Below are 22,231 nucleotides of genomic sequence, written 5' to 3' on the forward strand. Positions count from 1 at the left end.
TACCTCAACTCCACTTCCTTTGATAACACTTACTGAACAATAGTCTATCCATTTCAATTTAAAAAGCCCCAATTAACTCACAGGAGAAGAGTATCCAAGTAGTACCTGCTAAAAAAAAGCTTCTTCATTTCCCTGCTAAACAGTCTCATTCCAATTTTATGGTTATGTCTCTTTAAGGTAGGGAACAGAAGCCCAAAGTATGTTATACAGTCTGACTAGACCCCAACAGCTTTTCTATTATGACATTAGTGTAAGGATGAGATATTTCACTCCAGGTATGATTCTATTTACAAACTAGGAAACTTTCATCAAAACAAACTCTAGTTAACAACACAGTTTAACTATAACAGATGAATTAGCTTAACTTTTACCAATTGAAATACTTAGACATGACAAGATACAATTCTTAACTGCTAACCTATCTCTATTCAAACAATTTTCATCTTATAGACTTAAACTCCTCTTCAAAATCAATTAGTAATGACAGACTTACACGCTTGTATTTAGCCTGCCAGTCCTTGAGCCTCCAGGAGAGAGAGTGAGACCTATTTCCTCCTAGCAGGTCCCAAACAGCAGCCTCTAGAGAGAGAGAGAGAGAGAGAGAGACCTCTTGCTTCTTTCAGGACCCAGCAGTAACTGCCTGCTTTTCTCTGTCTCTGTCTCCAGAGATGTTCTGGAGCCTCGATGTTGGTTAATTATTACACGGTGGGGCAGAATGAATGTGAATGAGGTGGTCCAGGATAGAGGATCACCCCACCATACATGGTGGTCAAGTGTTCCCCAGCAGGTGGTTATTAGTCTGGTTGTGGGAGTTCCTAGTTTATCTTTTCACGCTGCACTCGAAACAATTATGGGAGGGAGTAGTGGTAATGGGGGGGTGGGGTGCTGGAGGTGGGGGGGAACCCTTCTACACAGCTAGAGTGTAGAGAAAGATCAGCTTAATATAAGGTAGATCCATTCAAAAGTCTGACGGCAGCAGGGAAGAAGCTGTTCTTGGGTCAGTTGATACGTGACCTCAGACTTTGTATCTTTTTCCTGACGGAAGGTGAAAGACAGAATGTGTGGGATGTGTGGGTTCCTTGATTATTCCTACTTTTCCCAAGGCAGCGGGAAGTGTAGACAGAGTCAATGGATGGGAGGCTGGTTTGTGCAATGGACTGGGCTTTGTTCACAACCCTTTGTAGTTCTTTGCAGTCTTGGACAGAGCAGGAGCCCATACCAAGCTGTGATACAACCAGAATGGAGCAAGGAAGAGAGAGAGAGAGCGAGGACCAACATTGCTTTGTAACCTTGTTGCTTTCCAACTAGGTAGCAGGTCAGCACAGACTCTGAATGGAGACTCAGAGACACAAGAAATATGGGAGGCCATTCAGCCCCTCAAAACAGTTCTGCTTTTCAATTGGATCATGGCTGATTGAACTGAGGAAGTCAGCTGAGGAAGGGAGAGGGAAAGAAGGGCATTTAATGGCTTCTAGCATCATGGGACCTCAGAGTCTTCCTTTGCCCACCCTACTGGGATCCTTTGGTCTTTTTAGTTGTGAAGGTCGGGCCTGTTGTGTTGGTCTGTTTATATTGAAGAGTTATTTTTACAGTAATATTTCATCTCTATTTAAATCTCGCAAAGAACACTCAACAAATATAGATCTGTGAAGCATTAACAAGTGAGTGTCACCTTACATCAGACACACATTCAAGGCAGGTGCTGAGAGTCGAACTTTAGCTCAACTGTCTCAACAAACCCTTCTCCTCATTACACCGTAAACACCCAGAAATGTCTCCCAGGCTAACCACCTCCACTGTGCTACTGTACCCAGTGTTGGTCATTATACACAGGAGTTGTTCCTGGCGTTCACTTTAAGTTTGTACATACTTTTTGTCATTCATCCACTGGAAGTGGGTGTCATTGGCTGGCCCAGCATTAATTACCCTTCCATAATTGCCCCTTGAGAAGGTGATAGGTGAGCTGCTTTCTTGAACTCATTGCAGTCCCCTGTGGTATAGGTACACCACAGAGAGGGAGTTCTAGGATTTTGACCCAGTGAGAGTAAAGGAATGGCCGATGTATTTCCAAGTCAGGATGATGAGTGACTCGGAGGAGACCTCCAGGTGGTGGTGTTCCCCATGTATCCGTTTCCCTTGTCCTTCTAGATGGTGGCAGTCATGAAACTATCCCCATAGCCTCATTCATTTACACAAGCAAGTCTCCATGACGCTAATGGGCAAATTAGCGTAGTCAATCCACCTAACATGCACATCTTTGGACTGGGAGGAAACCGGAGCACCCGGAGGAAACCCACACAAACACGGGGAGAATGTGCAGACTCCACACAGACAGTGACCCAAGTCAGGAATTGAACCGGGGTCCCTGGAGCTGTGAGGCAGCAGTGCTAACCACTGCACCACCGTGCCATGCTCTTGGGGCTAAAGGGATCAAGGGATATGGCGGGTGGTGGAAATCTGGATATTGAATTCGATGATCAGCTATGATCAAAATGAATGGTGGAGCAGGCTGGAAGAGCCGAATGGCCTACCCATATTTCTATGTTTCAAAGCTAAAAGCAATGTTCCCTAAATAACTCTTCAATCGTGTATGGTTTGGTAACTATAATCTGGGTTTTACATATGGATCTATTGAAGTGGATATTGTAGGGAGGTTCTGAAAGATTTCAGAGCTGGTCAACATACATCAGATAACAAAGCGTAATTTCTACATAAGTGGTGAGAGTGTTTAGTAACTGCCTTACATTATTATAGTCCTGATCATGTATATGTGTCTTTTCTTTATTGTAACAAGTAGTCTTTAGTAATTGTTGTACTATGATTGGGCTGGTTAATTTTTCACTGTGTCTCAAATGTATCTCATCACACCATTCTCACAAACAAAATTATATATTTTTGTGGGACATGGGCATCGCTGGCTGGGCCAGCATCTATTGCCCATTCCTAATTGACCTGGAGAGCAGTTGAGAGTCAACCACATTGCTGTGGTTCTGGAGTCACATGTAGGCCAGAGCTGGTGAGGACGGCAGATTTCCTTCCCTAAAGGACATTATTCACAATGGTTTCATCAGCAAATTCTTAATTTCCAGATTGTTTTTTTTTAAGAAATGAATTCCAATTCCATTATGGCAGGATTCAAACCCAGGTCCCAGAGAATTAGGTGTGTTTCTGGACTAATAGTTAAGTGACAATGTGACCAGGCCATCATCTCTCCATCACATAGCACCATGAACCAATGTTCCAGGCTGGGACTCCCTTATAGATAAAATGTGCTGGGTTCGTGACAATGTGCCAGTCCCTTATATGTAGGGAAGTCACTAATCCATTGCTCTGAAGGGAACATGGCTTCAAATCCCACTATGGCAGCTAGTCGAATTTAAATGCAATTAAAAAATCTAAAAGAAAGCTGGTCTCGGTAATGGTGACCTTGAAACAAATGGCAAAAAAAAGCAACTGGTTCGTCAATGTGAAGAAGCAAATCTGCTGTCCTTACCCGCTCTGGTCTACATGTGACTCCAGACTAACAGCAATGTGATTGGCTCTTAACTGCCCCCTCTGGAAAGTTCTCGCAAGCCACTTTGTTCAAGGGCAATTAGGGATGGACAACATGTGCTGGCCTTACCAGCGGCACCTGCATCCCATGAAAGAATCAGTAAAAACAAGCTGGAAATCTGAAATAAATTCACCTCTACTTCATCGACAGTTAGTTGCAACGTGGAAGAAAAGCTTTTGGATACGTTGATGGCCAATTATGACAAGAGAATCCTTCCGGCCAAGTTCTACGGGGACATTATTGATGTGACACTGAAACTTACACTAACCAATCTCATCTCATTGGTAAGGAAATTCTTTGCAAATACATTAAAGTGTCAACATTCCCTGAATTTGAGACCACCTGGCCCTTGTTTTGCTAGTAAGAAATCTCTTAAGACATTTGGACACAGTCAACTAACTCAACTCACCAAACCCACCCAATGTGATTGGTTCAATGACAACAAATGTAAGATCCTTGAGGGGCTTCTTGACAGGGTTGATGTGGAGAGGATGTTTCCTCTTGTGTGAGAACCTAAAATCATAGAATCCCTACAGTGCAGAGGAGGTCATTCAACCCATCGAGCCTGTACTGACCACAACCCTGTCCAGGCCCTGTCCCTATAACCCAACATATTTACCCTGCTAATCCCCCGACATTAAGGGGCAATTTTGCATGGCCAATCCCCCTAACCTCCACATCTTTGGACACTAAGGGGCAATTTAGCATGGCCAATTCACCTAACCTGCACATCTTTGGACAATAAGGAGCAATTTATCATGGCCAATCCACCTAACCTCCACATCTTTGGACACTAAGGGGCAATTTAGCATGGCCAATCCACCTAACCGCCACAGCTTTGGACACCGAGGGAGAATTTAGCACAGCCAATTCACCTAACTTCCACATCTTTGGACACCACATGGCAATTTAGCATGGCCAATTCACCTAACCTCCACATCTTTGGACTGTGGGAGGAAAGCGGTGCACCCGGAGGAAATCCATGCAGGCACGAGGAGAATAGCAAGATGATGGCCTAGTGGTATTATCACTAGACTATGAGTCCAGAAACTCAGCTAATGTTCTAGGGACCTGGGTTCAAATCCGGCCACGGCAGATGATGGAACTTGAACTCAACAAAAAATATCTGGAATTAAGAATCTACTGATGGCCATGAAACCATTGCTGATTGTCAGAAAATCCCATCTGGTTCACTTAACGCTGTTTGGGAAGGAAATCTGCCATCCTTACCCAACTGGCCTACAGGTAACTCCAGAGCCATAGCAATGCGGTTGGCTCTGAATACCCTTGGACAATGAGGAATGGCCAATAAATGCTGGCTAGCCAGCGATGTCCATGTCCCATAGTGAATTCTTAAAAATGTGCAAACTCCACAGTTACCCAAGGCTCAAATCAAACCCAGTTCTCTGGTGCTGTGAGGCAGCAGTACTAACCACTGTACCACCGTGCCACCCTTTGTATCATTGATTAAAAATGTGGAGTCGCCCATTTAATGTGGAGATGAGGTGAATTATTTTCTCTCCGAGGGCGGTGAATCTCTGGAACTCTCTCCCTAAAAAGGTAATGGGAACAGAGCTCTCAAGGCTGAGGTGGACAGATTCTTGGTGAGTAAGGGAGTGAGTTATCTGGGGTGGGCGGGATAGAGATTTGAGGTGACTATCAGATCAGCTGTGATCTTATTGAATACTGATTTGATTTGATTTGATTTATTATTGTCACATGTATTAACACACAGTGAAAAGTATTGATTCCTGCGCACCCTACAAAGCATACTGTTCATAGAGAAGGAAAGGAGAGAGTGCAGAATCTAGTGTTACAGTTATAGCTAGGGTGCTTAGAAAGATCAACTTGATACAAGGTAGGTCCATTCAAAAGTCTGACAGAAGCAGGGGAGAAGCAGAATGTAATGTTACAATCAAAGCTAGGGTATAGAGGAAAATCAGCTTCATGCAAGGTAAGTCCATTCAAAATTGGATGGCAGCAGTGAAGAAGCTGTTCTTCAGTTGGTTGGTACATGACCTCAGACTTTTGTACTTTTCTCCCAACGGAAAAAGGCAGAAGAGAGAATGTCCGGGGTACATGGGGTTCTTAATTATGCTGGGTGCTTTGCCAAGGCAGCGGGAAGTGTAGACACAGTCAATGGGTGGGAGGCTGGTTTGCGCAATGGATTGGGCTACATTTACTAGTTTTTTGCGGTCTTGGGCAGAGCAGGAGCCATACCAAGCTGTGATACAACCAGAAAGAATGCTTTCTATGGTGCATCTGTAAAAGATGGTGAGAGTCGTAGCTGACATGCCAAATTTCCTTAGTCTTCTGAGAAAGTAGAGACATTGGTCTGCTTTCTTAACTATAGTGCTGGCATGGGGGGACCAGGACAGGTTGTTGATGATCTGGACATCTAAAAACTTGAAGCTCTCGACCCTTTCTACTTCATCCCTGTTGATGTAGACAGGGGCATGTTCTCCTTTACGCTTCCTGAAGTCGATGACAATCTCCTTCGTTTTGTTGACATTGAGGGAGAGATTATTGTTGCCCGCAACAGTTCACCAGATTTTCTATCTCATTCCTGTACTCTGTCTCGTCATTGTTTGAGATCCGATCTACTGCATTGGTGTCATCAGCAAACTTGAAAATCGAATTGGAAGGGAATTTGGCCGCACAGTTATAGGTGTATAAGGAGTATAGTAGGGGGCTGAGAACACCGCCTTGTGAGGCACCAGTGTTGAGGATGATCGTGGAGAAGGTGTTGTTGCTTATCCTTACTGATTGTGGTCTGTGGTGGAGTGGGCTTGAGGAGATGAATTTTCAGAACAATTCAATCACACCAAAGTGATACAATGTAGCACGGTGGCACAGTGATTAGCACTGCTGCCTCACAGAGCCAGGGACCCAGGTTCGATTCCCAGCCTTGGCTCACCATCTGTGTGGAGTCTACACATTCTCCCCTGTGTCTGATTGGAATTCCTCCTGATGCCAAAGATGTGTGGGTTAGGTGGATAATGTTCAAAGATGTGTAGGTCAGATGAATTGGTCATGCTAAATTGCCCCTTAGTGTCCAAAGATGTGCAGGTTAGGTGGATTGGCCATGCTAAATTGCCCATTAGCGTCCAAAGATGTGCAGGTTAGGTGGACTGGCCATGCTAAATTGCCCATTAGTGTCCAAAGATGTGTAGGTTAGGTGGATTGACCATGCTAAATTGCCCCTTAGTGTCTAAGACATCCTGGTTAGGATGCATTGGCCATGCTAAATTCTCCCTCAGTGTTACCTGAATAGGCACCAGAGTGTGACGACTGGGGGATTTTCACAGTAACTTCATTGCAGTGTTAATGTAAGCCTACCTGTGACATTAATAAATAAATAAATTGTCGATAAGCTGCATGGAAGCCCTGATGGTGTAAAGATGATAAGTGTGGATCTTGACATCAATAAGAAAAAGTGACCCAGTGTCCTTAGTTTCCAAACGTGCAAAACGTCTGCCATCAGGAATCTTACAAAGACTCACAGTGACATCTATTCTCTGTTCTTAAACAGAATGAAAAGGAAGAGACGCTGGCGACAAATGTTTGGATTGAAATTGTAAGTATTACTGAGCCAATCGAATGCACTAACCCATCATGGTCACAGTGGAGTGATGAGATTAAAGTTGGAGTAACTTCATGCATGTTATTAAAGTTGAGAATTTCAGTGATACAGCTAAGGGCAGGGGAGTGAGTTTCTGTTTTACATGTTGTTTTGAAGCAGGGTGATTATGTCTCTCTATTTCCTATCTTTAACAGCAATGGCACGATTATCGCTTATCATGGAACAAATCCCATTATGAAGATGTTGAGCTGGTCAGAATCCCTTCCTCCATGGTCTGGCTCCCTGAAATCGTGCTTGAGAACAAGCGAGTATCTTAATCATGTGGTTTCACTCGACAGTCATCTCCCTGCTCACTATTATCCTGTTACACACTGAATGTGACACATTCCCTGCTCACTATTATCTTGTTACACACTGAATGTCACACATTCCCTGCTCACCATTATCCTGTTACACACTGAGTGTGACACACTCCCGCTCACTATTATTTGTTACACCCTGAGTGTGACACACACCCTGCTCACTATTATCCGGTTACACACTGAATGCGACACATTCCCTGCTCACTATTATCTTGTTACACACTGAATGTGACACATTCCATGCTCACTATTATTCTGTTACACACTGAGTGTGACACACTCCTGCTCACTATTATTCTGTTACACACTGAGTGTGACACACTCCTGCTCACTATTATTCTGTTACACACTGAGTGTGACACACTCCCGCTCACTATTATCTTGTATAAAAATGTGTAACACATTTCCATCTCACTATTTTGAGTGACACACACTCTCAGCTCACTACTATCATGTTACATACTGAGTGTGACACACATTCTCTGCTTACTACTACCGAGTGACACACTTCCAGCTCTTTATTGTCCTGTACAACACTGTGTAACACACTGCCTGCTCGTGATTATAGAATGACACACACTCCCAGCTCACTATTATGGGGTGTGTCACACATTCCCTGCTCACTATTGTGGGGTGACACACCCTCCCAACTCACTATTATCCTGTATAACACTGTGTAATGCACTCCCTGCTCACTACTACCAGAGACTCATATTCCCAGCTCACTATTATCCTGTATAATGCTGAGCATAATGCACACAGCTCACTATTAGTGTGTGAATCTATAAGAATGCTGTTACATTTTATGGTTCTCTGTGTATTAAGTTTTCCTCCATCCTTCTTGCAGTATTGACGGTCAGTTTGAAATTGCTTACTACTCAAATGTTCTTGTCTACAACACTGGCAGTATCTACTGGCTGCCACCTGCTATCTATCGCAGCGCCTGTCCAATTGCAGTGACATACTTCCCGTTCGACTGGCAGAACTGTTCCCTCATCTTCAGGTAGGTGTCCAAGGCAAGCTTTACATTCCTAGTAAAGAGGAAGAGGTGATAGCCAAGTGGTATTATCGCTAGACTATTAACCCAGAAACTCAGCTAAGGTTCTGGGGGATCTGGGTTCGAATCCCGCCACAGCAGATGGTGGAATTTGAATTCAATAAAAAAAATCTGGAATTAAGAATCTACTGATGACCGTAAAAGCATTGTTGATTGTCAGAAGAACCCATCTGGGTTCACTAATGCCCCTTCGGGAAGGAAATCCTTACCTGGTCTGGCCTACATGTGACTCCAGAGCCACAGAAATGTGGTTAACTCTCAACTGCCCTCTTAAATGGCCCAGCAAAAAACTCAGTTCGAGGGGCAATTAGGGATGGGCAATAACCGCTGGGCCAGCAATCAACACCCGTGTCCCATGACTGAATAACAGAGAAGTGAGTTAATAACCCCGGAAGAGCAGACAGATTTCCTCTTCTGTTCCTAGTCAAACCTCTGCTGGCTATCCTGGCCACAGCTGCTGGCTGCTCCGTCACAGTCTCAAAGATATTCAATTCTTTTAGTCAACTGATTGTCCAAAAAAAAGCTGCTTAATGCAACAGTTTGAGGCTTTTTTTTTGGTAAGAAAATTTGCATTTCTGTAGCGCCTTTCACAACCTCAGAATCTTCTGAAGAGCTTTGGAGAAAGTCTAGAGACTTGAGTCTATTGGAACATAGGAACAAAGAAATTAGGAGCAGAAGTTGGCAAATTCAGCCTTTTGAGCTTACTCCGCCATTCAATCAAATTATGGCTGATCTCTTCTTGGTCTCAAATCCACCTCTGCACCTGTTCCCCATATCCCCTTATCTCTTTTTTTACTGGAAATATATCTATCTCCTTTTTGAAACCATTCAACAATTGGCTCCACTGCGCTATGAGGCAGCGAGGTCTACAAATTCACCACCCTCTGCCAGAAGTAGTTCCGACTCATCTCAGTTTTAAATTTATCGTCTCTTAATCTATACTATGGCGGCACAGTGGTTAGCACTGCTGCCTCACAGTGCCAGGGAGGGTTAAATTCCCAGGTTGGGTCACTGTTTGTGTGGAGTTTGCATGTTCTCCCAGTGTCTGCATGGGTTTACTCCAACTGCTCTCACAGTCCGAAAGATGGTGCTGATTAGGTGCATCGGCCGTGCTAAATTCTCCCTCAGTGTTACCCAAACAGGCGCCAGAGTGTGGCAACCAGGGGATTTTTGCAGTAACTTCATTGCAGTGTTAAATGTGAGCCTACTTGTGACACTAATAAATAAACAAAATACGGGGGAGAACTTGCAAACTCCACCCAAATAGCGAGCCGAGGCTGCAATCAAACCCAGGTCTCTGACGCTATAAGGCAACAGTGCCACCGTGCCACCCATCAATGGCCGCTAGATTGACAATTGCAGAAATCTCAGTTCTTTTCCTTGTTTGGGTAGAGAACCTAGCCTGCTAATATTGGCAATGAGTCAGAGGGGATAGTAAACTGGTGAGGGGGAGGATGGGGGAATGTCTTCACATCCTGTAGAAATTCAGGCTGTTACTAAATCCCCTTGCAACTGTAAACTGACCCAAGCTGGCTGTCTAGTGAAACGGAAGCTGGAGATTGAATTCCTTCTAGTCAATGGCAGCCAAGTAAGTCAGCTCACTAAAAATGTCTTTAATTTCTTGTTACCGGATATATCTGCCAGGTTGCTGGATTAGAAACTTGGTGAGATCGCACTTCGAGAATGGTGATATCGAGGAATTGGAGGAGGTTCACTAAAGCTTTGAAAAAACTGATACCACTTACCAGGAAAAGGACAATCGGGATGGGTCCATGGAACGGGAAACCACTAAGGGGTGAAGATGCAGACAAAGCGCTTTTTGTCAGGTTCAGGGAGAGATTATTTCCGTTTGTCAAAAGGACAAAACCAGACAGCAGTGTCAACCAAGTTGGAGTCTCAAAAGAAAGGGCATAGGTTTAAGGTGCAAGGGGCAAGGTTTAAAGGAAACGTACGAGGCATGTTATCATACACAGAGGGTGGTGGGTGCCTGGAACTTGCTACTGGGGGAGGTAACTTAAGCAGATATGATGGGGAATAATTCATTTATTCACAAATAAATGAATAGGATGGGAATGGAGGGATATGGTCCCCAGAAGGGTAGGGGGTTTTAGTTCAGACGGGCAGCATGGTCAGTGCAGGCTTGGAGGGCCAAAGGGCCTGTTCCTGTGTTGTAATTTTCTTTGTTCTTTGAAACATTTTCACCGAGAGACTGGCAAGAATGAAGAGGCAGATTAAGAGACAACTAGATTTTTTAATTATACTGGGGATGTCCATCGTCCATCCCTAATTGCCCCTTGAACTCAGTGGTTTGTCAGGCCATTTCAGAGGGGCATCTAAGAGTCAATCAACCACATTACTGTGGCTCTGGAGTTACATGTAAGCCAGAGGTAAGAACGGCAGATTTCCTTCCCTGGAAAGGACATTAGAGAACCAGATGGGTTTTACCAGCAATCGACAATGGTTTCATGGCCATCAGTAAATTCTTAACTCCAGATATTGTTTATTGAATTCAAATTTCACCATCTGGCATGGTGGGATTCGAACCCAGGTCTCCAGGGCGTTACCCTGGGTCTCTGGATTATTAATCCAGTGACAATACAACTAGGCCACTGTCTGCCCTGTAAGATGAAGGAGAAAGGAATACAAGATTTTCTTGATCAGTATTTAACGAGGAAGAATTGGAGAAATGTAAACATTGGAGCTATGCTCCCAGTGAAGCAATCTCTTCACCTTAAAAACATTCATCCATGGTTCCAAAGCCCACCATGCAAACCCCACCCCCGGCCCCCCACAAATTTATGAAAACCCCTTCAGCGCCAAAACCCTCTGAACAAACCTGGATTTTTAATAATTCCACAACTGGTGGCACTAAGTTCAGGAATTTCTCCCCAAAATCTCTCAGCTCTCCCCTCCGTGAAGATGCTCCTTAAAGCCTATCTCTGACCAAGATCTGGTTCTCCATCGTCAGAATCTCTGCAAGGCTCTGGGGGTGTCCGATTTCGCATCTCAACGTTCTAGTGCAGTGATGTTTCATTATCATTAAAGATGCAATACAAATGCAAGTTGTCATGGAATGGTCTGTTTCAGTGCTGTATATTCTATCTAATTCCCTGTTTCAGTGCTGTATATTCTATCTAATTCCCTGTATCTGTGCTGTATATTCTATCTAATTCCCTACTTTTGTGCTGTATATTCTACCCAATTCCCTGTATCTGTGCTGTATATTCTACCTAATTCCCTGTTTCCTGCTTTTACAACATGTGAGCTGAATGTTTTCCAGACACACCGACTGCCTGCAGAATAAATCTGAAATTTTAAGCATTCCCCTTAAACATGAAAAAAAAGGCATTGGCTGTTATATTTCCAAGTTAGGATGATGAGTGGCTTGGAGGAGAGCCTGCAGGTGATGATAGTCCCAGGTATCTGCTGCCGTTGACCTTCCAGGTAGTAGTGGTCATGGGTTTGGAAGGTGCTGTCTCAGGAGCCTTGGTGAGTTCCTGCAGTGCACCTTGTAGATATTACATACAGCTTCCATTGTGCATTGCTTGGGCAAGGAATGGATGGTTGTGGATGTGATGCTAAATCAATTGGGCTGCTTTGTCCTGGATGGTGTTGAGCTTCTTGAATATTGTTGGAGCTGCACCCATCCAGGCAAGTGGAGAATGTTGCATCACGCCCCTGACTTGTGCCTTGTAGATGGTGGACAGGCTTTGGAGAGTCAGGAAGTGAGTTACTTTCTGCAGGATGTCCAGCCTCTGACCTGCTCTGGTAGCTGGAAGAATGGGGGTGGGGGGATTGGGCAGGGATGGGGTGGGTTTATTTCTCACTCTTCTTTACCAATGTATGTAACAGAGTTACGGTTATAAAGTCCTCAGGAAAGGAGAAATGGAGAAACTGATGGATCAGAAATTGACAGAAGTCTATTTGGTTTCCAGGTCCCAAGCATACAATGCCCGTGAAATTAACTTGAGACTATCGGAAGAGGAAGGGAAGTTGATTGAATGGATCCATATAGATCCTGAAGATTTCACTGGTACAGTTAAATAATACAACTGGATCTTGTTAAATTTTACCTTTAGGATACTAATTCCAACTTCATTGTTACAATGTTGCTTATAACTCACTCCCAGATATCCATTATCCTGTATCTAACTCACTCCCAGATATCCATTATCCTGTATATAACTCACTCCCAGATATCCAATTTCCTGTATCTAACTCACTCCCAGATATCCATTATCCTGTATATAACTCACTCCCAGATATCCAATTTCCTGTATCTAACTCACTCCCAGATATCCATTATCCTGTATGTAACTCACTCCCAGACATCCATTATCCTGTATATAACTCACTCCCAGACATCCATTATCCTGTATATAACTCACTCCCAGACATCCATTATCCTGTATATAACTCACTCCCAGACATCCATTATCCTGTATATAACTCACTCCCAGACATCCATTATCCTGTATATAACTCACTCCCAGACATCCATTATCCTGTATATAACTCACTCCCAGACATCCATTATCCTGTATATAACTCACTCCCAGATATCCATTATCCTGTATATAACTCACTCCCAGATATCCATTATCTTTTGAACAGAAAATGGTGAGTGGACAATAAAACACAAGCCAGCAAAGAAGAACATTAACAGCCAGTTCACAGTGGATGACATTGAGTATCAGGAGATTATTTTCTTCTTGATTATTCAGAGGAAACCCCTATTCTACGTCATTAACATCATCGTTCCCTGTGTCCTCATCTCATCGCTGGTAGTTTTGGTCTATTTCCTACCAGCACAAGGTAAGGAGTCAAAAAGTTTACGCAAATGTACAAAAATGTTGGGTAGGAGAATTTAGGCTTCAGGGTGCGCAACAGACTGGAGGGGCTGATTGTGGACAAGTCCCCAGGACCGGATGGAATGCATCCGAGGGTTCTGAAAGAAATGGCGGAGGTGATAGTGGATGCCTTGGTGGTTATTTTCCAGACGTCGCTGGATTCCGGGGAAGTGCCGGAGGATTGGAAAACGGCTAATGTTACGCCGTTGTTTAAGAAGGGTGCCAGGCAAAAGGCGGGGAATTACAGGCCGGTTAGTTTAACGTCTGTGGTAGGTAAAATGTTAGAATCCGTCATTAAGGAGGAAATTGCGAGGCATCTTGAAGGGAATTGCTTGATAGGGCAGACGCAACACGGTTTCATTAAAGGGAAGTCGTGTCTGACAAATTTACTGGAGTTCTATGAGGATGTGTCTAGGGCGGTGGATAGAGGAGAGCCGGTGGATGTGGTCTTTCTGGATTTTCAGAAGGCGTTTGATAAGTACCTCACAAGAGGTTACTGCAGAAGGTCAGAGGACATGGAGTTGGGGGTAGGGTGTTAGCGTGGATAGAGGATTGGTTGTCAAATAGGAGGCAGAGAGTGGGGGTCAAGGGGTGCTATTCGGATTGGCGGTTGGTGACTAGTGGGGTGCCCCAGGGGTCGGTGCTGGGGCCTCAGCTATTTACCATTTATATAGATGATCTGGAGGAGGGAACCGAGTGTAGGGTGTCGAAATTTGCTGATGACACCAAGATTGGGGGAAAGGCAAATTGTGCGGAGGGTGTGGAGAGTCTGCAGAAGGATCTAGATAGGCTGGGCGAATGGGCCAGGAAATGGCAAATGGAATTTAATGTTAGCAAGTGTGAGGTGGTCCACTTTGGTAGGAAGAATGGTAGGAAGGACTATTACTTACGTGGCGAAAAACTGCAGCAGGCGACGGTGCAGAGGGACCTCGGGGTCCTTGTGCATGAGTCGCAAAAACCCAGCCTGCAGGTGCAGCAGGTGGTCAGGAAGGCGAATGGGATGCTGGCCTTCATAGCGAGGGGGATTGAATATAAAAGTAGGGAGGTCTTGCTGCAGCTGTATAGGGCATTGGTGAGGCCGCAGCTGGAGTACTGTGTGCAGTTTTGGGCGCCGCACCTGCGCAAGGATATTTTGGCCTTGGAGGGAGTGCAGAGGAGGTTTACTAGGCTGATACCGGAGTTGAGGGGGTTGAGCTATGAGGAGAGGCTGAATAAACTAGGCTTGTACTCGTTAGAGTTTAGAAGAATGAGGGGAGATCTCATTGAGACGTATAAGATGATGAATGGGATGGATAGGATAGAGGTGGAAAGACTCTTCCCGCTCAAAAAAGACAGTAGGACTAGGGGGCACAGCCTCAAGATAAAGGGGGGGCGGTTCAGAACGGAGTTGAGGAGGAACTTCTTCACTCAAAGGGTGGTGAATCTCTGGAATTCTCTGCCCGTTGAAGTGGTGGAGGCTGCCGCGGAGGTGATAGTGGATGCCTTGGTGGTTATTTTCCAGACGTCGCTGGATTCCGGGGAAGTGCCGGAGGATTGGAAAACGGCTAATGTTACGCCGTTGTTTAAGAAGGGTGCCAGGCAAAAGGCGGGGAATTACAGGCCGGTTAGTTTAACGTCTGTGGTAGGTAAAATGTTAGAATCCGTCATTAAGGAGGAAATTGCGAGGCATCTTGAAGGGAATTGCTTGATAGGGCAGACGCAACACGGTTTCATTAAAGGGAAGTCGTGTCTGACAAATTTACTGGAGTTCTATGAGGATGTGTCTAGGGCGGTGGATAGAGGAGAGCCGGTGGATGTGGTCTTTCTGGATTTTCAGAAGGCGTTTGATAAGGTACCTCACAAGAGGTTACTGCAGAAGGTCAGAGGACATGGAGTTGGGGGTAGGGTGTTAGCGTGGATAGAGGATTGGTTGTCAAATAGGAGGCAGAGAGTGGGGGTCAAGGGGTGCTATTCGGATTGGCGGTTGGTGACTAGTGGGGTGCCCCAGGGGTCGGTGCTGGGGCCTCAGCTATTTACCATTTATATAGATGATCTGGAGGAGGGAACCGAGTGTAGGGTGTCGAAATTTGCTGATGACACCAAGATTGGGGGAAAGGCAAATTGTGCGGAGGGTGTGGAGAGTCTGCAGAAGGATCTAGATAGGCTGGGCGAATGGGCCAGGAAATGGCAAATGGAATTTAATGTTAGCAAGTGTGAGGTGGTCCACTTTGGTAGGAAGAATGGTAGGAAGGACTATTACTTACGTGGCGAAAAACTGCAGCAGGCGACGGTGCAGAGGGACCTCGGGGTCCTTGTGCATGAGTCGCAAAAACCCAGCCTGCAGGTGCAGCAGGTGGTCAGGAAGGCGAATGGGATGCTGGCCTTCATAGCGAGGGGGATTGAATATAAAAGTAGGGAGGTCTTGCTGCAGCTGTATAGGGCATTGGTGAGGCCGCAGCTGGAGTACTGTGTGCAGTTTTGGGCGCCGCACCTGCGCAAGGATATTTTGGCCTTGGAGGGAGTGCAGAGGAGGTTTACTAGGCTGATACCGGAGTTGAGGGGGTTGAGCTATGAGGAGAGGCTGAATAAACTAGGCTTGTACTCGTTAGAGTTTAGAAGAATGAGGGGAGATCTCATTGAGACGTATAAGATGATGAATGGGATGGATAGGATAGAGGTGGAAAGACTCTTCCCGCTCAAAAAAGACAGTAGGACTAGGGGGCACAGCCTCAAGATAAAGGGGGGGCGGTTCAGAACGGAGTTGAGGAGGAACTTCTTCACTCAAAGGGTGGTGAATCTCTGGAATTCTCTGCCCGTTGAAGTGGTGGAGGCTGCCTCGCTAAATATTTTTAAGAAGCGGGTTGATGGGTTTTTGATAAGAGAAGGGATTAAGGGTTATGGGGAGAGGGCGGGAAAGTGGAACTGAGCCACGACAGATCAGCCATGATCTTATTGAATGGCGGGGCAGGCTCGAAGGGCCAGATGGCCTACTTCTGCTCCTATTTCTTATGTTCTTATGTTCCAAACCTGTCTCACATCACCTCGATCCTCATTCGTCCTTGATCTGAGTGGCTTTCGTGGAAAACCTTGGGATCCAGATTCAAAAGTGATGCTATCCCAGGTCTACCCTGGACCTCTCCCCAGGTCCAGTCATCCCTTCTTCCCTCACTGGAGTGACTGGTTTTCCTGGATGTTACTCCCCGTATCATCACGAAGCAGTGCCATTGAGGAGAGAATGGGAGAAAATCTGGGAGGATTGAGTGAGGAAGATGTAAGCTTTTTATCTTAATATAGAAACTAGAAGCAGGAGGAGGCCATATGACCCTTCAAGCCAGCTCCATCATTCATTTTGATAATGGCTGTTTATCAAATTCAATACCATGATCCCCCCTCCCCCCCCATCCCTTGATCCCTTTAGCCCCAAGAGTGATATCTAATTCCTTCTTGAAATCACACAATGTTTTGTCCTGAACTACTTTCTGTGGGAGTGAATTCCACACATTCACCACTGTCTGGGTGAAGAAATTTCTCCTCACCTCAGTCCTAAAAGCTTTACCCCTTATCCTCAAACTCTGGCCCCTAGTTCTGGACTCCTCCCACCATCAGGAACATTCTTTCTGAATCTACCCTGTTAGAATTTTATATATATTTATATGAGAGTCCCCTCTCACTCTTGTAAACTACAATAAATATAATCTTAACCAACTTAGTCTCTCCTCATACGATAGACCTGCCATCCCAGGAATCAGCCTGGTAAATCTTGGCTGTACTCCCTCTACTGCAAGGACATCTTGCAATAATCAGATAAGAACACCAAAACTGCACACAATACTCCAGGTGTGGCCTCACCAATAGTCTATACAATTGCAATAAAACTTCTCTATCCCTATCTTGCTATGAAGACTATTTGCCTTCTTTGCTTTTTAATATCATCCAGATACAGCAACAAACTAATTAAGTCTCATTACAAAGTGGGATCCAAAATTTTCCAGTGTCCCTCTCCAGTAATGTCAGCACTCAGGAACAGATAGAGGCCATTCAATCCTTCTAGCCTATTCTATCCATTCAATAGTTAATCCAGAAAGAACAGAATCCCTACAGTGAGGAAGGAGGCCATTCAGCCCATTAGGTTGCACGAACAACAATCCCACTCTATCGCCCTATCCCCACATATTTATTCTGCTAATCCCTCAGACACTAGGGGCAATTTAGCATGGCCAATCCACCTAACCTGCACATTTTTGGACACTAAGGGGCAATTTAGCATGGCCAATCCACCTAACCTACACATCTTTGTATGCTAAGGGTCTGATTTTACCAAGTTGCGCCCATTTTCCTTAGTGAGATGTTGGGTATGAGGCAAGTAGCGCGATCCATGGCCACCTATGCACCCATTCCCCCTTTACCAAGTGCCTAAAATGGCCACAATCAGGACCACAACCATTTGAATACATTTAAATTACTTAATGGGCTGGATGCCCAAACTTACAGGCATTTCCCCCTCTACCACCATGTTCACCCGTCCAGATTCGGTGCAAACTGACATGGTCCTCAAAGGTCCGATTTGGATCTTCCAGCTTCTGAGGAGGTAAGTTCAGAGCTTCCAGCAGCTTTCTGACTCAAATCAGGGGAGGGAGGTCAGATGACTCTCTAGGGGGGGAGGGAGGTCAGATGGCTCTCTGGTGGGGGGAGGGAGGGAGGACAGATGGCTCTCTGAGGTGGCGGGGGGGAGGTCAGATGGCTCTCTGGTGGGGGGGAGGGAGGTCAGATGGCTCTCTGGGGGGGGAGGGAGGTCAGATGACTCTCTGGTGGGGGGGAGGGAGGTCAGATGGCTCTCTGGGGGGGGGAGGGAGGTCAGATGACTCTCTGGTGGGGGGAGGGAGGTCAGATGGTTCTCTGGTGGGGGGGGAGGGAGGTCAGATGGCTCTCTGGTGGGGGGGAGGGAGGTCAGATGGCTCTCTGGTGGGGGGGAGGGAGGTCAGATGGCTCTCTGGGGGGGGAGGGAGGTCAGATGGCTCTCTGGTGGGGGGAGGGAGGTCAGATGGCTCTCTGGTGGGGGGAGGGAGGTCAGATGGCAGGGGGGGAAGGAGGTCAGATGGCTCTCTGCGGGGGTGGGGAGGGAGGTCAGATGGCTCTCTGGGGGGGGGGAGGGAGGTCAGATGGCTCTCTGGTGGGGGGAGGGAGGTCAGATGGCAGGGGGGGAAGGAGGTCAGATGGCTCTCTGGGGGGGTGGGGAGGGAGGTCAGATGGCTCTCTGGGGGGGTGGGGAGGGAGGTCAGATGGCTGTCTGGGGGGGGAGGGAGGTCAGATGGCTCTCTGGTGGGGGGGGGGAGGATTGCAGGTCAGATGGCTCTCTGGGGGGGGGGGGAGGTCAGATGGCTCTCTGGTGGGGGGGGAGGATTGCAGGTCAGATGGCTCTCTGGGGGGGGGAGGGAGGTCAGATGGCTCTCTGGTGGGGGGGGAGGATTGCAGGTCAGATGGCTCTCTGGTGGGGGGAAGAGTGAAGTGGGTTGGATGGCTCTCTGGTGGGGGGAGAGGCAGGGGGGATCTGCTGCCATTCTGCATGTGATCAATGGGGCAGTTGGGGGACAGGGGGCTGTGATTGGTCTGGGTAGCGGTGGAGTGGGGGGATAAAGGGATGTAGTGGGGGTGGCGCACTCTCTGTGGGGGCGGGGAGGCATTATCGGGGCCGGGAACGATGTGGCAGGGGAGTTTTTCTATTTTTTTTTCTGCACATGCACAGTTGAAGGCTCTGATTGGAGCTGCAGGATTTCGAGCGCATTAAGTCCCACCAGAGCGCGATTCAGAATCACTGCTTTTTTCTTCAGGCAGAATGCATCTGGGGGCGCCTGAGAATGGTCTAAAACTTGGATCCGAAGCACTCTCAGTTTCAGCACTTAGAATCAAAATGGTAAAATTGGGCCCTAATCATAGCCAATCCACCTAACCTGCACATCTCTGGAATGTAGAAGGAAACCGGAGCACCCGGAAGAAACCCACACAGGCTCGGGGAGAAGGTGCAAACTCCACACAGACAGTCACCTGAGACTGAATGGAAGCTGGGTTCCTGGTGCTGTGAGGCAGCAGTGCTATCCACTGTGCCACCCCATCAAATTTATTTATCCATCTCAGCTTTTCACCAATCACAACCCTTAACCCCACAAAAATGTATCCATCCCAATCTTGTAATTGCCTTTTGTGTGTGTGTGTGTGTGTGTGTGTATGTGTGTGTGGGATGGGGGGTTCCAAACTTTCACTTGCTTCTGCATACTCTCCTTTGTTTCCCACCCAATTCTAGTCCTCAATCTGTCCAGAGAGAGTTACAGGAGTGCAATATAGAGTAAACCAAATGAATGCTCCTCCCACCATCCAAAATGGCTAAAAGTACAAGTAAAGTTTACTTATTAGTCACAAGTAGGCTGACATTAGCACTAAAATGAAGTTACTGTGAAAATCCCCTAGTCGCCACACTCCAGTACACTGAGGGAGAATTTAGCACGGCTAGTCCACTTAACTGGCACGTCTTTTGGGCCGTGGGAGGAAACTGAAGAACTTGGAGGAAACTCACGCAGACACGGGGAGAACGTGCAGACGCCGCACAGTCAGTGACCCAAGCCAGGAATCGAACCCTGGTCCCTAGCGCTGGGAGGCAGCAGTGCTAACCACTGTACCACCATGCCGCTAAAGCTGTCCCCTTGTCGAAATTCACACTGGTTTGAATTGTAGCCCTCTTGCTGGGCCCTGAGAACTCTGGCAGGGGAGCCACTGAGCTGCTGAAAGTGCAGTGGAAGTGAAGTCCAGGTCACAAGTTGACCACTCACTAATCTTGGGCACTGAAAGACGTGGGCCCAATTTGGTACCAATCATTTTTTGGAAAGGGATGAGGCTCATGCACCTCGAAGTGCTTTATTTTAAATGATTCATTCTCCCTAAAAATTTATAACGGTGAGAATAATGGATTGATCTGAGCTGGTCTATTCTGTTCTCCCTGGAAGCTGAGGGGGTGACCTGATAAGTTTATAAAATTATGAGGGGTATAGATCGGGTGAACAGTTGGAAGCTTTTCTCCCAGGGCAGAAATGACAATTACTAGGGGCACAAGTTCAAGGTAAGGAGGAAAAGGTTCAGTACAGATGTGCGGAGGAAGTTTTTTACACAGAGGGTGGTGGGGGCCTCGACTGCACTGCCAAGTGAGGTGGTTGAGGCAGTTATGTGAACCACATTTAAGACTTATATGGCTAAACACATGAACAGACGGGGAATAGAGGGATACAGACAGTTGGTCTAGATAAGACAAACGTGATCGGCACAGGCTTGGAGGGCCAAAAGGCCTGTTCCTGTGCCGTACGGTTCTTTGTTCTTTGGTCGCATGGCCCGCACCACATTGAAATTTGAAATTCTCCCACAGTCACCCTTTTGGAGAGTTAGGTGTTTGACATGGTACTGGGAGGAGAGGGCGGGCAGGGTCTCGCAAGGGCGCCCGGACCTCAGAATGCACTGAGACCCCCTCCCTTACCCCACGGGCATTGGGAATCCCCCTCTGCCCTATCCTCTTATTGGCAGCATATCCCCCTGCCCCCGTTCCTTCCTCAGCACAAGTCGCCAGCATTGGGGCACGGGGATTGCCTAATGGGTCCCCCTACTTGATCCTGACAACCCCCCCTACCCCATCAAAACCACTTTCACGAGCAGGGCACAATCCAGTTGGCGATATTATGAAGGGGGTTGGGAGACTCGCAAACTGCTTCGCGCTGGGTGCAAAATGGGTTTTTAAGCCAGCACGCAAATCTCTGGGGCTGCTGTGATCTACTAATGGCGTAGCAGGGTCAGAGAATCACCCACAGTGCTGCTGCACCGCCCCCCTGCCTCCCCCAGAGAAAGTCCTGATTGAACAACAAAGGGACACAGAGATATGGGCAGCATAGTTAGCACAGCTGGCTCACAGCGTCAGGGACCTGGGTTCGATTCCGGCCTCAGGTGACAGACTGTGTGGAGTTTGCACATTCTCCCTGTGTCTGCATGGGTTTCCTCCCACAGTCTGAAGATATGCAGGTTATGTGGATTGACCATTTAAATTGTCCCTTAGTGTCCAAAGATTTGCAGGTTAGGTGGATTGGTCATGCTAAATTGCCCCTTAGTTTCCAAAGACGTGCAGTTAGGTGTATTGGCCATGCTAAATTTCCCCTTAGTGTCCAAAGATGTGCAGGTTAGGTGGATTGGCCATGCTAAATTGCCCCTTAGTGTCCAAAGATGTGCAGGTTATGTTGATTGGCCATGCTAAATTGTGGTTCATGTCAGGGGGATTAGCAGGGTAAGTACATGGGGTTATGGGAATAGAGCCTGCGTGGGATTGTTGTCGGTGGAGGCTCAATGGGCCAAATGGCCTCCTTCTGTACTGTAGGTATTCTATGATTCTATGCTTAAAGGTAAGGTGAAAAACAGGAGGAATTATTTAACACGGTGTTACGAGGATGTAGAATTCACCGAGGGAGTTAGTGGTTAAACAGATGCTACATTAACAGTTAAGAATATATGAGTGAGTTAGCTGAAGAAAGGGATAATAAAGGAACATGGAGGCAGAGCGGGGTGCTTGCATGAAATCCTGGTTTAAAAAAAAGTATTTAAATTTTCCCTTATTTTACTTACATACAGCTGGATGTCAGAAATGTACACTTTCCATCTCTGTCCTGCTGGCCCAGACTGTCTTTCTGTTTCTGATCGCCCAGAAAATTCCAGAAACATCACTCAACGTTCCACTCATTGGAAAGTAAGTGACATTGAGTCTCATCCTTTAAGCAGGAAGTTGGTTGCATCGCCGCTCCCCACCTCTTCCTCCCTCCAGAGTCC

General features: G+C 46.5%; 1 protein-coding gene across 1 annotated transcript in view; it reads left to right on the forward strand.

Annotated features, from left to right (window-relative positions):
- Positions 1–22,231, forward strand: part of chrne (cholinergic receptor, nicotinic, epsilon) — a 42,889-nt gene that overhangs the window by 2,328 nt on the left and 18,330 nt on the right. Inside the window, exons 2-8 of the mRNA XM_080181857.1 lie at positions 3,704–3,837; positions 7,086–7,130; positions 7,331–7,440; positions 8,346–8,501; positions 12,491–12,588; positions 13,170–13,370; positions 22,037–22,151. Of these exons, the coding sequence (XP_080037983.1) occupies positions 3,704–3,837; positions 7,086–7,130; positions 7,331–7,440; positions 8,346–8,501; positions 12,491–12,588; positions 13,170–13,370; positions 22,037–22,151 (859 nt within the window). The remainder of the gene's footprint in view (positions 1–3,703; positions 3,838–7,085; positions 7,131–7,330; positions 7,441–8,345; positions 8,502–12,490; positions 12,589–13,169; positions 13,371–22,036; positions 22,152–22,231) is intronic.

This window comes from Carcharhinus amblyrhynchos, unplaced genomic scaffold (assembly GCF_965287045.1).
Source record: "Carcharhinus amblyrhynchos unplaced genomic scaffold, sCarAmb.v2.hapA scaffold_43, whole genome shotgun sequence".
In the NCBI taxonomy this organism is placed as follows: Eukaryota; Metazoa; Chordata; class Chondrichthyes; order Carcharhiniformes; family Carcharhinidae; genus Carcharhinus; species Carcharhinus amblyrhynchos.